At 45.3% G+C, this 16,542-nt stretch overlaps 1 protein-coding gene across 2 annotated transcripts in view; it reads right to left on the reverse strand.

The window, feature by feature from the left end:
• LOC144731718 (neuronal cell adhesion molecule-like) overlaps positions 1-16,542 on the reverse strand; it is a 106,795-nt gene that overhangs the window by 39,531 nt on the left and 50,722 nt on the right. The window contains exons 3-8 of one of the 2 annotated variants that reach the window (XM_078612905.1): positions 14,357-14,462; positions 13,192-13,391; positions 6,995-7,117; positions 5,836-6,006; positions 3,717-3,773; positions 1,807-1,915 (exon numbers count right to left, since the gene is read on the reverse strand). In XM_078612905.1, coding sequence (XP_078469031.1) covers positions 1,807-1,915; positions 3,717-3,773; positions 5,836-6,006; positions 6,995-7,117; positions 13,192-13,391; positions 14,357-14,462 — 766 coding nt within the window. The remainder of the gene's footprint in view (positions 1-1,806; positions 1,916-3,716; positions 3,774-5,835; positions 6,007-6,994; positions 7,118-13,191; positions 13,392-14,356; positions 14,463-16,542) is intronic. The other variant, XM_078612906.1, reaches the window with a different exon arrangement.

Below are 16,542 nucleotides of genomic sequence, written 5' to 3' on the forward strand. Positions count from 1 at the left end.
GTGATGATGATTCAACCGTGTTATTACATCTATGCCGGACACCCTTCGGTACCCTTAAGACGTAATAACCGAGGCAATGGATGAAATGGCGATATCCAGTCTTGAACACCTCTGGGCCTCTGTAGCGGTGATCGCTCATCGTTTGTAGGAAGATCTGGTCTCTCGTTGACTCGTGTCACCCCACTGTGTACTCACCGCACATCACTCCGCCACTCTTTCAGTTTGCCTTTCTCTTGTGCCTCCTTTCCCTTGTGTGCTGCTGCTGCTGCTGCCGTTACCAAGATAACAACTAGCGGCACCCAACGTTTGCACGAGTTCAGGCCGGGCCATACAGACACTGTGTACCGCCCCGATGCTGTGCTTTCGTGTATTCGTTGTGTTGAACGCGTGAATAAATAAACTCTTCAGACGAGAGATGTTGGAGGTAGCTGCCCCACTCCCCCCCTCCCCCCGACCTTTGCTGAATGCTCAGCCCACCATTCTAAATATTTATAGTCAAGTAAAAAAGATGTTGGTACGTTATTTTACGTCACCTGACCGAGTGGATAATCGACAGAGCGAGCGGCTCACATCCGGAAAAGACTGCGAGTTCAAATCATCCTGCTTGACGGCTGACTCGGCCCATCAGATCGATAAAATAGGGAACCGCTTTGTTGGTTTTCATCAGCAGTGGTTCGTCCGATGGAGAGACTGGACCCAGCCCTAGAAATGTGAAATGTCCACCGCTGGCTCAGAACTGTAAACGGGAGATGCTCAACTTGGGCAGGAAACCACTTTGACTTATGTTGTTTTCGGCAAATAGGCAATAAGCCGGTCACAGCCTTTCCTACAGGATCGTTACACAAGCAGATGGCATCGTCACTAATTGTGTTTAGCGATTAACATTCGTTTAAAGTTGACATTCACTGCACCTCCACCCACCCGTCACCCCCCCCCCCCCCCAACACACTTTAAACAAGGTCACGTTACTTGACGCATCTACCAATCTCTGTTCACATGCAGCTGGAGCACGAGACAGCGCGCAATGCAATGCCTGGATTCCCGGCTCCGACGGGAGAGCGGGCGCGTGACATTGCTGATGGACGGCAAACACACGCGGTCAATGTCAACCTGCTCAGCTGCATTGGCATATGCACCCACCAGATGGCAGTACACAACGGATAACCCAAAGCCAACGCATTTACCGCACAACGCAAAGCAAATATAATTGTGAATGCGGTAAAGTTCAGCGTTTGTATGTGTGTTAAACTTCTTTTACAAGATACGTAGCCAACCGCGCTAATCGTAGATGCGGGGGAAGGACAACAAACTAAACACAAAAAGCAGTTCGAAAGAAATGAGTTTTTAATCTAGATGATTTAAAAGTGCTGCTCCCATTGGCTTCCTCACATCGGAAGGAAGAGCGTTCCACGCGGCCCGCAGAAAGCGCATCTGAAAGCGCGCGATGCGGTGAGACCGTCTCTGTTCGCCGGCGAGCCAAAATCCGCTTGCGACGGGGATAACCGGAGTTCGTTGGCTACGTGCAGTGCGAAAGAAGTTCAACGCACAAATCCAACGTGCAGCGCCAGGGAGCGCGTGACGCACCGTTTGTTGTGCCGCACGGTGCGCATCCTCATCCAGATTGAAAATTCATTTCTTTAGAAATTCTTATTTTTCGTTTGTTTATACTCTTTGGGGGAGGGGCATGGGGGAGGGGGCATGGGGGAGGGGGCATGGGGGAGGGGGCATGGCGGGGCATGGGGGGCGGCGTGGGGGGGGGCATGGGGGGGGGGGCATGGGGAGGGCATGGGGGGGTCCGGCACTCACAGCCCCTCGGCGATGCATTCCAGGAGCAGGTCGTCCCCTCTCAGCGCGTGCTTGCTGCTGCTCTTCCCAAGGGGGGTGAGCATCCTGGCCGGACGGCTTTGCAGGCGGCCTGCCGGAGACAAGCGGGGGGGGGGGGGGGGGGGGCACCGCGGTGAAACTGCGGCGGTGGCGGCGGGAGCTGCGGCATCAGCGCGTTGGCACGCTGAAAATTATCAAGGTCGTCGTTTGCAAGTCGGCAAGCCGTGAGGCGGCTCGGGGTTAGATCGAGAGGCTCGCGATGGGAGAGGTTGCAAAAGTTAAAATTTCGAAGGTTGGCGGTTCGCTGGGCTCATCTTCACTCCCAGGGTCGATAAAATAGGTACCACTTTGCGGGGAAGTCGACAGCGGTGGCCCTCTGGGTAGTCGAGTTTCCACCACTGGCTCAGTAGTGACTAGATCCACTTTTGCGCAAGAATTCACTTTGTTTGGGTTGTTTTTTTTTAAGATGTAAAAAACATAGGAAGGCAAGCTCACGAATAGTGATGACGTACTTTATTTTACACACACGAGGGGGGGGGGGGGGGGGTTTAAGCGTGCGGTCGAGGCCTTACGTGATCCAGCACTAACGGGGATTGCATGCTGTCATTGTCACTTCTAGCCTCCCCGATCAATACCAGTGGCTTGGAGCAGCTTGAAGCATTAATTTAGCTGATTTGGCCACAAATGACCGCCGCCGTCTTGAAAAATCAAACACGAACGAATAAATGTGAGATTAAGTTCGCGTTTGATCAACGTCGGCCTCATTTCGTATGGGATACAATACGCAACGATTTGATTTGGAAAAGGCGTCAGCAACGAGACGCGTTACAATTCACAAGAAAGTTTACAGAGCAATGTTCCGCGGTGATTTAGGCGCTCTGCTTTCCATGACTGTGGAGTGCTTAGTCAATGTACACCAATTCAAATGACAAAAAAAATCATAAATGGTTGTAAAACATTTGTTTGATCGTCGTTTTTTCTCTTTTTCACAACGGCATTACGGATTCGCGAGACTCTCGGTGGACGCATTGCGAGAATGCACGCCCGATGTATTTCTTTCAAGTCCAGTCTACGGACAGAAAATATAATTCTTCTCCGTGTGTTTTTGTTTTTTGCCTCCGACAAAATGTGCGGACATATGGTCCGGTGGGGCTTCTCGAAAGGAAAATCCCACAAACACCAGATGGATGCAGGCATGGTCGTAGCTCAAGTTTCAATCCCACCGAGGTTTTGACAAAGTGGCGAGTGCCATACATTTTTCAAAGGAGTAAGGCAGAACTAACGGTATTTTAGAAACAAAGATAATCATTTATTTTCCCCAGTCTTTGAAACCGTTTAAAAGAATAAGTCACTTTACAAACTCAATCGACATGTTAAGACGTCAAATGTATTCGTGATACTCGTTTGGCAGTGGTGCATCAACACAAACTAAACATTTGACACGTATGAATAACACGGTCCTAAGACAGAAAAAACATATAGAAAGTGGGAAATGGGACTTCTTCATAGCAGAGAGATAGAGAGGCCAGACAGATTGAGTAAATAATGACGTCAAAACTGTACGATACTCCATGGAGCCCTTACACAAATATAATGTCAATATTGTTCCCTAATGGACAGTCTTAAATTTGAATATCAATAGTAAAACGTTGGTAATTTTCCCTCAAAATAAATACGTGACATTATATTTTCTGTTAATAGGCACCCTGGAGATCCCTAATATGCCACTAGAAATAAGCAGAGTAAACACGCACCACGGCAAAGTTAGCGTCTAAAATCAGTGCAAGGTTAATTTCAACATATACCGGTTTTGCAAAAAAACGATTAAAAGCAAAGTGAGGTTGTGGTTAAAGCTACACATCAACACGAGGTTAGTTCCGAGGGACACTTACCACCACCTAACTGCTTCCCATCCACATTAGTTGCCAATGAATCATTATGAACAGCAACTGTAAACAAAAGCATGCAAAATGGCTACGTAAAAAATAACATAATGGCAAACTTAAAAATGCAAGCGAAAAGAAACATGATATTAAGAATAAAAAATAAGGTTGCTTGGTCTGAACCACGGAATAGTTTCATGCAAGATCTTGATACAGTAACGGATAGAGGTGCAGCCCTGCAAGTTCCATCTCATGCCACTGCTGCCAGAAGGGCCTCTGCTATAGGGAACTTTGAGAGAGTATTTGGCCTACTTGTCCACTCTGGCCGGACATCTAGGAAGTGGTGAGAGTACCCACACGGCCACCTCACCGCATTGCAAATGGGCGCAACAATCTCGGGGGGGCCACAGATGGCGAAATTACAAAAATAAAAATCTTGCCCCATTGCATCAAACTGCTGCGGGTGACCCGGTGACCTCTGCACCACAAGTCCAGTGTGCCAGCCATTGCACTCGACGTAGGCATACTGCGAAAAAATGTTTTATACATCTTCTTGGTTCTTTCGGTAAAGTCACGTAGAATGTAAATAATAAAATAATAAAAATAATACATAATTAAATAATTCTCACGACGTTTCGGCCACAACGCAAGCAGCCATCTTCAGGTGAAGAACAGGTCTGTCGATGAGACAGACTCTGTCTTCAGGTGAAGAACAGGTCTGTCGATAAGACAGAGACGGCTGCTTGCGTTGTCTTATCGACAGACCTGTTCTTCACCTGAAGACGGATGCTTGCGTTGTGGCCGAAACGTCGTGAGAATTATTTTATTATGTTTAATTTTTATTATTTTTTTTATTCCATTCTACGTGACTTTATCGAAAGAACCAAGAAGATGAATCCCTGCAGTCACGAAAGCTTTAAATCGAAATATTTTATACATGTTATTTAATCTATACGGACTACATTTTCTGGACACGGTAAGGAAGGTGGGTGTTGAGCGGGTCCCGAGGACCCCGTGTACAGAAGCGCCGAGATAGGGACACTGTTTTGGGAAACAGCGCTGCCTGCTGCACAGTTACATCAACCGCCTGGTGACAGAAACCTGAATGCATTTGATTGTTTTCGTCGGGACTCTCATAGCCGTGCCCGATGGGAGATATAAATTAGGCACAAACACGCACAAAATACTAGTTTGCCAAAACAACAACCGTACATTACCAACGCATGGAATGGCCTTGGATGGTGTTGATGGAAAACCAACACGCTGTCAGGATTTGCGATGCAATACAACGCCGGCAAACTCCTCACATTAGAATGTGAGGATTCTAGTGCGAGGGGTTTGTTAGATCCTCCCTGCTTCTGTCCACCCAGCAGCTTTAATGGGTTCACTGTAATGAATCTATCAGCAGGTCGCTTGGGGTGCGGTAGAGTGAGGGTAACTCCCCACCTCTTCCAAGGCATCTGACCAATATTGAGGAATAGGCCAACAAAACTCTCTCGAGAGAGAGGTCATTCCGCCAGCAACGTGCGAGCAAGACATTGCCAGGCTCATCGCCTTTCCATTTCGGTTTCGATAAAATATACTGAGCGAAGATAAACTTAAAGTCTCAGCTCGCTATTACACCCATACACACGTGGTGATACCACCCCGCCCCCCTCCACCTCGATGCTTGAGTCATCTCCGGATACTCAGATATCCTCCCACATGTATAGACACTCATCCATGGCAGTTCACCAAACATCCCAATGTCCCCTCCTTTCTCTTAACCGGTTTGGCTTATGTTGACGGTGCGTAGGACGTGCGTCACAGCGTGACGTAACGGGCCCGCATACATCGCCTCAATAAAAATGTATAGTTTTTTAAATCAACCCGAGTGTAGGATCACAGAGCTCGGGCAATTGCTGAAGCCAGTTCTGGGACGCTTTCCCGCATCGTCTGCACTTCCCTGCGACTCTGTAGGAGGGGGATTCTGCGCGCGTTAAAATTCCACGGCGTTTTCGTGATGCATTCTTTTTTAAGAATGGTGCTACGCAGAAATTACCATCGTATGTACGTGTATATATATATCAACAAAACGAATCCGACAGACGTTTCTTTGCGAACGCAAGAGAACGAACGCGCTGCTCACGCGGGTTCACTTGGAGCTTGATGGGCTCCTTCTGGATGATGGTGCGAGACGCCTTGAACTGGGCGTAGCACGTGTAGTCCTCTCGGCTGTCCGACGAAATCACGTTCGCGAAGTACAGGTCGCCGTTGAGCCCCTGCGTCACCCTGCGGTCCTGACGGATGTGGTCGAGCGCTGGTGCGGGACAGAAACGGTCATGCGGCGGTGAGGGGGGTGAGGAGCGAGGAGCCATGGACACATGACCGGAGCAGCTGTCAGAGACAAGCATTGCCATTGCCGCTGCATGTGAGCAGCTCCTCTTTCTAATTTAATTTTACGTGTAAACTATTTTTCACAACCGTCATGTGCGCGTGGGTAGACCCGGTGCAGTGTCAACCACCATTTTCTCGCGGTGTTTTAGAAATCCGACCACTTGCACGTACAGTATTGTGTTCTTAATCTCGCGCAAATTCGCTTGCCGCTAAATGTCCCCTCCGTTATACACCAGGTCCGTGAGTCACACTCCTCCCCACCCTACCCGACCTCGAGCTTTCCTCATTTCACTCTACGTCCAATTCTGGAAAGCAGCAGTTTTACTTTGAAAGCAAGTAAAGCTTTACCCGACGTTCAAAGCATTGTGCACTTTAGCTGTGCCCAGTAAACTAAAAGTCAATTTATTAAAGGTCCAAATATCCCTCTGGACTGTTACACGATCATAACCTGTGACTCCCTCTAAGATGTCTGCGTTGTGTATTTGTACTCTCGATCATAAATAAATAAATATAAATGTCCACGTAGCCAACCTTTTCACATATCCGCCACGGTGGCGAGATGTTAACTACCTTGCCTGGTATACAAGAGGTCGTGAGTTCGATCCCGACGCTGACGCCTGTATTATTGGAGTTTGTGTGTTCTCCCCATGGTCGCGTGGATTTTTCTCTGGGTCGGAGGGCTTTTCCCTCCACATTTAGAATCAACGTGCGCTTAGAGTGTTTGTTTGCTTTACATTTCCACATAAATGATAAGCCACTTCATTGAAGCCATCATTTGTGGCCATGTTTCTTCTGGAAAAGAGAGGCTCTTTGCCTCTGTAAAAAGAATATTTATTTTTTTACTCAACACGGGAAAAGTGTTAGTCCCTGTGTGAATCCTGTTCGTCACGCAGCGGACAGCGGGGCCTTACTGCTCGTCATCCAGTAGATAATGGGAGGAGGCAGTCCGAAGGGTGGATTGCAGGGCAGCACCACGGACCTTCCCTCATCCACCCTCTTCGGCTCCAGGACTTCTTTAGGCCACTTCGGAGTACCTGCAAAAAGAAATGTCTCATTTTAAAAAAAAAACTGTCCCGCACTTGACAAAAGCACGACCAACGCACACGGGACTCGTGTGCCTGGGTTCTTCAGCTGTACTTCCCCAGGCGATGTGGGGAGGAGGAGGGGGGGCAAGTAACACAATTAGCGTGCGCTAGTGGACCACGTGGCGCGACAGCGTAACACGGTGCAGATGTTACAATGTCACGTGGCGTCGTGACGTCGCAACATCTGTACATGTGACCACTGATCTGTATCCGTCGTATCCAGCTCTCTCAACTCCACGTCTGGTTTATCTCTCTTTCATTAACCTGTATCTCTTTGTCTACAGCTCTCTCATGTCTATCTTCTGTCTGTCTCTCTGCCGTGTCTCGGCAAGCCGTATCTCCCAGGAGGCCACTCTGAGGGTCACCCGTTAAAGATCCCTGTCGTAGGCAACACACGATCCAACCTGACACATTTTGAACAACTCTCTTTATTTTAACGACTCAATTGGGAAAACACCATTAAATTTAGAAGAACCCTCCTGAAAAACGGCCTTGAGACTCACTCAGTGAGGGCTTTCCTGTGCAAATAAATGCATGAATGAATGAAAGGAATCGTCCATAATACAGGTTGCTCTCCAACACACCGGTGTGCTGTACTAGTAACGAATTGGCACGTTCTGTTTACGTGACAAACCCTACTAATTGGCTGTGTCGGGTGGTGGCAGGTTTAACGACACATTTATATTTTTAAATCCTTTATATTAAGTTCGCTTGCTTGCTTGCGCGCTTACGACCGTGCAAATCTTTCGGTCGTTTTTTAACCCACTTCCCGTGATCCAATCGAGCTGACATTTTGCACACAGACTCGTTGTGCGTAACAATTTATTTTCGTGAAAATTTTTTTCCATAACTTTACACTTTTTAGAATTTTTTTTTTTTATATTTAATTACCAATTGCTTAATGGTGGCAGGCAATCATCTGACCCATAGGTGGCAGCCATCTCAAGCCAGAGGACGAGAGGACTCTAGCCGCCACGCATATAAAGGATTTATAGTGAAAAACTTAGTTTTTACGGGTAAATTTTTTACGCGATCTAACCCAAAACCAAAAAAACCTGTATTATGGGTGATATTGGTCACGAAAGCCTGCGTGTTAAACCGCAGGAAACGCGTTTGAATTTAGATGTGTCCATTTCTCTCGAGATGTTTTGCACAGCAGCAGATGACTTAATGTGTAAAGATGGACCGGTTGCGGGCACACGAGGTCTCACATTGGCCACCCTTGCAATGCAGCAGACATTCGCACATTTTTCTTAAGATCACCAACACAGAAACGTAAAGGCGCACGTTTCTAACGGGGGAAGGTGAGGATCTCTGCCGAACAAAGCACTTTTTTTGTCAGCGTGCAATATTAACGCCGCTGTCAGCAATGCTCAATTCCACGACGAGTCCACCCCTGGTTTTGCGGAGCGGTGCAAAATGCGGGTAAATGCACACGTGCGTTGAAAATGTAAACATTTCCAAGCACCTCCTTGACTCGATTCATGACACTTGAAAATACAAAAGCATAATATTCCTATTCATTTACAGTCCTTTCCTATTGCACTGCTGGATGAAGGCCTCCGCACACCATGTCAATCATAAAGTGTTTTTTTTTTATACTTCACCATGTTGGTCAGTGCAGGTGAGTGATTGTCGGGTGAGTGCCCAAGATCAGTTCAGATATCACTCTCCACTGATATTAGCCAGGGCCAAGATTCGAAATTGGGTCATTAGATTTGTGATGGGTTCCGGAGACACTTTGTAGAAGTTGTGATGGGCCCTGTCTACCACTGCCGGTAAGCGTGGCCCATCTACGACACTACAGATTCATAGTGCAGAATGCTTGCCAATGCACCACCTCATCCGCCCAAATACAATAGAACCCATCTCAAACAAATGTATGATGTTAGCCAGGGCCAGGATTCGAATTTGGGTCATTAGATTCATCGTGCAGAATGCTTGCCAATGCACCATCTCATCCGCCCAAATACAATAGAACCCATCTCAAACAAATGTATGATGTTAGTCAGGGCGAGGATTCGAATTTGGGTCATTAGATTCATAGTGTAGAAAGCTTACCAATGCACCATCTCATCCGCCCAAATACAATAGAACCCATCTCAAACAAATGTATGATGTTAGTCAGGGCGAGGATTCGAATATGGGTCATTAGATTCATAGTGCAGAAAGCTTACCAATGCACCACCTCATCCGCCCAAATACAAAATAACCCATCTCAAACAAATGTATGATGTTAGCCAGGGCCAGGATTAGAATTTGGGTCATTAGATTCATAGTGCAGAAAGCTTACCAATGCACCATCTCATCCGCCCAAATACAATAGAACCCATCTCAAACAAATGTATGATGTTAGTCAGGGCGAGGATTCGAATTTGGGTCATTAGATTCATAGTGCAGAAAGCTTACTAATGCACCATCTCATCCGCCCAAATACAAAATAACCCATCTCAAACAAATGTATGATGTTAGCACATGGCCAGGAATCAAACTTGGGTCACTAGGTTCATAGTGCAGAATGCTTACCAATGCATAACCTCATCCCACCAAATACAAACGTATTCAGCTCAAATAGTGATTGTTCATGCACCACTATTTCTGCCCACACACCGGTAAAACGGGCACAACGCTTACGTAAACTCTAGAGTCTTACAATACAATTGCATTCAAATGTGAATGGCTTCCCGAGCCAGTGAGACACGTGCACAATCGCTAAAAGGCTTGTCTTTTACTTTACCTATAAATGCACTTGTGACATCATTCTTTAAAAAAAAAGCACCATTAGGGCTGCCACATCCAAAAAAATGGAGGTAAAAACCTTTTGACACGTATGCATCCCTCTGTTTTACCTTCACACTGGCTTATTTATAGGATAAACACACGCACAGAGGCACTCGCTATCTCCGACACACACACGCGGGTAGAGTCATCGGGAAACACATTACTACAGGGTCACGGGACAAGGCAGGGAGTGCTAATGAGGGCAAATCACCGATTGACGAAAGCACCAAAGCCGAGGATAGATTTCCCGTTTAGTAAAAATTATATTAACAAAGGAATAAGACATTTTCAGCCTTTGAAAATTCCACTGCTGGATGAAGGCATCCCATGCCGTGTGGCCATGGGGGTTGATCGACCGCACCGAACCTCACTGGGTCAGTGCGGCTCGGTGACCGGTTCAGAAATCACAGACGTTAGTCGTGGGTGGGAATCGAACTCAGTTGCAGTGGCTTCATAGGTGCAGTGCGTGAACCACCGCGCTACTGCTTTGGCCGATTATACTATCGTCATTATTTAGAATTTACTCGATCGTATTACACTTCATGCCAATGCATTTCATTTCGTAATACAATTTTTTTTTTTTTGAGTATGTAGGCATACCTTACGTATATATAATCAACGACTTGCCGCTTTCGAAAATCGCGCGTTTAAAAGTCACAGCGCAGACACGGCGTTGGCAAACAGGCTTGGACTGGCAGGCGGGTGAGGTTTACCTTGCAGGACATGGTGCATGAAACCCTCAATCGCTGTCCGGGAATCAAGTGAAAAAAAAAGCGAGCGGAAAGACAATAAAAGAAATGTAAAAACCAAAAAATGTAATCCGCGTGAAATGATTTATCAAGTGAGAATGTTCTGGGATGCATGCTAATAAGCAATTCGAGTGATGAGAGCGATATTTAAGTCGCGTTTTGAAAACTCACCTTTTTAATCTGGCCTTTAGCTCCACTAGTTCTGCCCGTTTAACCTGCAGGTTCTGATAATTCCCTGCTTTCCATACACAGCGCATTGGGATCTACGGATGAAATGTGTCTTACAATTGTAAATTATTATCGTTATTAATGTCTTATCACATTGCCTCCTTGCTAGGTAAGAGTAACTCAAGCAAGGTTTTTGTTTTTTTTCATTCATAGATTAATATAATTTTTGTTCATCTCAAAACGACGACGTTTTTACCGTTGATTTCAATTAATATGCGGTACCAATTTATTTAGTGAGCCAATTGGCAGGTCGGACATGGTGGGGTAAAGTGTGACTATTTGTGTCCAGCGTGGAAGCGTAGGCCACGTGACGTCTTGTGGGGATCTCTACAGTTCACTTCAGTGGCGTGAGCTGGCAATTGCAGGGCTGCACCTTTAGCCTTTTACTATAAACTTAATACAAATAGGGTATTGCCAAGTACCGTGATTTACTCTCTGACAAGTTACGATAAGGATATTTTACGACGATTTAGTTATTTCCCTCGATTGACATTATCTGCAACTTTTTTGGAATCCCGTTAATACATTTTTTGCCAAGTTGATAATCAAATTTTAAGTGCAATTCTGTGGATACTCCTGTGGGTCTGTACATCATTTATTGACGGATTTATTAAAGAGCAACACTGCTTTTGCTCTGTGCAAAAATCCCTGCAGTGGCCTTGAACACAAAATTAACTACATCTACAAAATAATCAATATATATATTTTTTCCAAATGTCAGCTGCATTTGACAGCCCAATAGAAATATTTAAAAGTGATGTAAAAAATCGATTATCAATAAATGGTGCACCTCCATAAAAATGCAATGATACGGATAGCATTAACAACAGAAAATATGTTTGGATTACTAAGCAAAACATCCTCTTAAATGTAATTGTCATACGACCAGAATTTTACGTATTTCAAATGTAAGAGTTACATTTAAAATGTTATTAAAATAATATAATGAGTTTTAAGGAGATGCTATTCGGGTTAAGCTTTCACGATTCTGACTAAAGGTCAGTCTTTTGCAGAGACTCAATAAGCAAGATAATAGCTTTTGCAATCAAAGGCAATTCATCTAAAGGACATCACCCCATTCCAACACGAGACACAGCCATTAAAACAACAGCAATGAAAAGGCAACAAAAAAACAACACATGGAGAGCTTGAATATTAGGACCACAGTGATACATTGATGGACGCCTCGAGAAATACTTATGAACTTTGTGAGTGATATAACCACACAGAGGGATGTATGGTAGAGTCAACTGCTGTTACGGAGCAGCTGTTCAAGTCTACGCAGCACATCAGGGAGTGCTGTGATCCTAATGTTTACCCACTTTGCCAGGTACACATCTAAGGCTGAGTCAACCTAGGGGAGGCTCAGTACAGATTCAGATACCACTTGCCAATGATGTTGTTATACATGGCTAAGAATCGAACTTGGGTTGCTCAGATTGTGTCACATGCACAAAGACAAAGACCCCCCTTACAGCCTTAACAGACTGCTGGGGCAAGTGCTGTTAGCGAGCACCTATGAAGGCTGGCACAGCACACGAGGGGGTGAATGGCCAACACCACGCGCGACCGCCTTTATCTCCCAAGTGGTGATGTTTACACACAGCACCAGATCGTCATTTGACACTGAGTCGACTTAGGTGAGGCCCACGACCGGCTCAGATAAATCGTCACTGGTTTTGGCAGTGAGCGGGATTCGAATTCTGGTCGCCGGGTTCGTAGCGTAACACGCTAACCATTACGCTACCGCTCCCAACGTACGCACATGTGAGCATACAGACACACACGGCGTGGTGTTTTTTTTTGCCCCAATCACTTTACATTCCAATTTAGCTCATCAGTGTCATGTCAATGACACGTACCTTTCAACCCCTTATCAGTGCCTACCTTATTGCAGACCAAATCAGACATCACCCCGTGCCGTTAAAAATCTCAACGTCCATCCAACAGTCTCAACACGAACAAATGGACAAAAAAACATTTCTTGCCGGTATTAAAACGGCTGTACGCCACCATATGGACCTGCAAGCTCAATTTCCCTGTACAAGAATACGGGCTAAACCGTGTGGTTTGACAGCTACGATGAGACAAAGACACATTTTCATTGGGGGGAAACTCTCACAGAGAACAGGGCAATCCACCCCACGCTCGCGAACGCGCGATGGAAACCTATGTCCCATCCGTCCATCCCGAGATCTCTCACAACAACAACCGACCGACCGAGCAGCCAGCCAGCCAGCGAGCGACGATCGCCGAGGGACGTACTGGCCAGGCGGAGACGAATCTTTTCGGAGAGCGCCTTGCCTACGGCGTTCGACACGATGCACTGGTAGTCGCCCTCGTACTTCTTGTTGAGGACGCCGTTCGACTTTTGCACCTTGAACGAGCCCGAGTTGTTGTTGGTCAGCGCGATGTTGGGGTCGAGGCCCGGGTCAAAGTGCTCCCCGTCCTTAGTCCAGGCGAAGCTGGGGAGAGCACGTGCCCATTCCATGCATGAGTGGATTATTTTTAATGGCACGTGCGGTCAGGGGAGGCAGAGCCCTTACCTGTCATACTACAACGAGAATAGCTGTTACGAAAAGTAAAAAGAATACATCATTAGAACTCCTTTGCCAGTACCAAAATAAAATAATAGGGGTTTCCCCCCTTTTTTCTGGCAACAAAACTGAAACCTTTTTTACAAGGATTCATGTCTGCATTAACCACAATATGCCACGATGCTCACCCCGAGCCCTCATCACTTTGATAGTGCATTGTCTTTGAGCTGTACACCTCTTGGCTTCCTCTGGTCGAGCACCAATTGGGTCGAGGCTCAAAAGAAAGCCGTCTCTGGTGTGGACCAATCAGTTTCAAGGACAATGCATATACTCTTAGGCTTTTTTCGGTAAAGTCACGTAGGTAAAAAATTAAAATAAAATTCATGCATACATTATCAAAGTATGTTTTTTGTTTGCATTTTGACTGCAAGTATTGTGGTTAATGCAGACATGAATCCTCGTAAAAAAAGGTTTCAGTTTTGTTGCCAGAAAAAAGGGGGGAAACCCTATTATTTTATTTTGGTACTGGCAAAGGAGGTCTAATGATGTAGGACTACTACTGTATTTTGGTTCTATCGGTAAAGTCACGTAGATAGAAAAATACAAATACAATTACAATTTTAAACCACTAATGTAGACTGTAGCCTGGTTCTTAATCGCAGTGAGTGTACTGCCAGTCAATAATGTAGACTGTAGCCGGGTTATTAACTGCTGTAACAGTTACTGCTGTAATAGCTACTGGCGTAATCGTTACTACTATAAAAGCTACTGCTGTAATATCTACAGCTTTAAACAACTACCGCTACAGCAGCTGCCGCTGGAATCGACGGCCGCGCTGAAGCCATCCGCCTCCTGTGCGCATGCGCGTCGTGGGCCGTGTGTGCGGGTCGCACCTGGGGGCAGGGTTCCCCTTGGCCTCGCAGTCGATGTGGATGTCGTCCGTGGGATCGACAAAGTAGACCTTGGGCGGCTGCTTCGTGATCGTGGGCGGTTGTTCGACTACGGGGTCATACAGCGGGGGGGGGGTAGGGGTGCGTTCGTCCACATTTCACTCGAGACAAGCAAGCGACCGGATTTTGTGGCTTGATGGGAGCCGTGGTGACGTTGGTTTATTGGGTCAGAATTGATCATTGTACGGCCGCACTCTCGTGTCCATGACGTTGGGAAATCGGTGGCTGTATTTAGCCACAACTGCAGTGCTGTAGTCGTGTTTTTTTAATGCACACGGAGTAATGGCCGTACAAGCACAATCAATAGTCGTTAGGGTTATGAAAATATTTAATTATTTATATTGTTCTGCTTGACTTTTTTACGACGTTTAGATAAACAACGCCTTTGTCTTAGGTAAACAAATTGGGGATATTTCCGTCACGGTAATGTTTTTTTACGCATTTCCAACTCTATCCTCCCATGCCTCTTCGTGTTTCAGTTAAGAACATGGAATAGGTGTTTTTGGTTTTTCTGAATACAATTTGGGATGATGTAATCCCTACCATCGTCGGTGAGGTCAAAGGTGACCCAAGCGGTGTTTGGGAAACGCTCATGTTAAATCCAGCCCTTGTTCGTTTGGCTAAATTCGATGAGGTCCAAAGTGAGTTGGCATGTAGAGTACACATTTTTATTAGTTTGTAGGTCACTTGTACACGATATCACTTTTGTTCAAACTTGAAGAGGCTCATTGTGACCGGGTAGCAGATGACAAGGCCTACTACATACACTACAGGTCACTCGTGCCAGGAAGTTTTACGAAGGTTTGATGTTAAAAAAACGATTTACTCCATCCGTAAAAAAAATTACTGGCTTGTAAGATAAAGTCAAACAAACAACATTTTATGTCTGTATTATTGTACAGCTTTTTCCAAACAGTATTTTTTTCAATGTTGTGGGCTTACTTTCCAACACACCGGCTAGTGCTGTACTAGTAACGAATTGGCATGTGTTGTTTACGTGACAAACCTCACTAATTGGCTGTGTCGGGTGGTGGAGGGTTTAACGACATATTTATATATTTACACGATCTAACCAACAAAGCATGGATAATAAACAAAAATGCTACGGTTAAATTTTGGCTATCTATTACAATTTCTTGGTTCTTTCGGTAAAGTCACGTAGGATGGAAATAATAAAATAATAAAAATTTTACATAATAAAATAACATAATTATTATAAAACATAATAAAATAATTATTATAAAACATAATAAAATAAAATAGTTATTTTATTATGTTTTATTTAAATGTTTTTATTATTCCCATTCTACGTGACTTTACCGAAAGAACCAAGAAGATGAATCCCTGCAGTCACGAAAGCTTTAAATCGAAATATCTATTACATTGTCTATGGATGGCAAATAGGATATGAACTTCAACACCAATTTAATTTCCGTTCGAAGAGATGTTGATAATCGTTCTAGCCACAAGTTCAACGACACACAACTGTCTCTCCGAAAAACATTTTGACGCGCTGCTCAGAGCCACAACATATCCAAAGCTCATTTCTCAAATCAGCACCGATTAACAACAGTTAAATTGAACACATCTCCAATGTTATACCGAACAACACAAATGTCTATCTGTGATCAAACACGTGTGGCGATTCAAACGCATGCGTACACACTGCAGCAACATGCAAGTCATGCGAGACAATGAAGCATATATTAAACGTGCAAGGCACTTACCACCTTCAAGAAATTTGGCTACAAAATGCAAGACATACGTCAATAAAAGGTTAGCGTTACTTGTTAAAGTTCATTGATTAAGTGTCACATACTTAGTGGCTGCTTACCCCTCCCCCGTGTGAGGACACTTGCAAGAGAAGAGCCACACTGAAATAAATGCGTTACCAAGTTGCGATGATCTCACGCTGTTCATTTTTTCCCCAGTATTGTCCCGACTATGGTATCCGCTGTAACGTCAGTGGACGCAGCATCCATTCAGATGTCACACAGAGCCGTGGATCGCCCCATGTTAGTGAATTGCCCGCGGAATGAGTTATCCAAGCACCCGGTACTTGTGAGCTACAATCAAGGTGAGTTCTGCAATCTTTATCACGTGCTCGCCTGGAATGCAGGAGGCCGTGG

Source organism: Lampetra planeri, chromosome 40 (genome assembly GCF_965212315.1).
Source record: "Lampetra planeri chromosome 40, kcLamPlan1.2.h2, whole genome shotgun sequence".
NCBI lineage: Eukaryota > Metazoa > Chordata > Hyperoartia > Petromyzontiformes > Petromyzontidae > Lampetra > Lampetra planeri.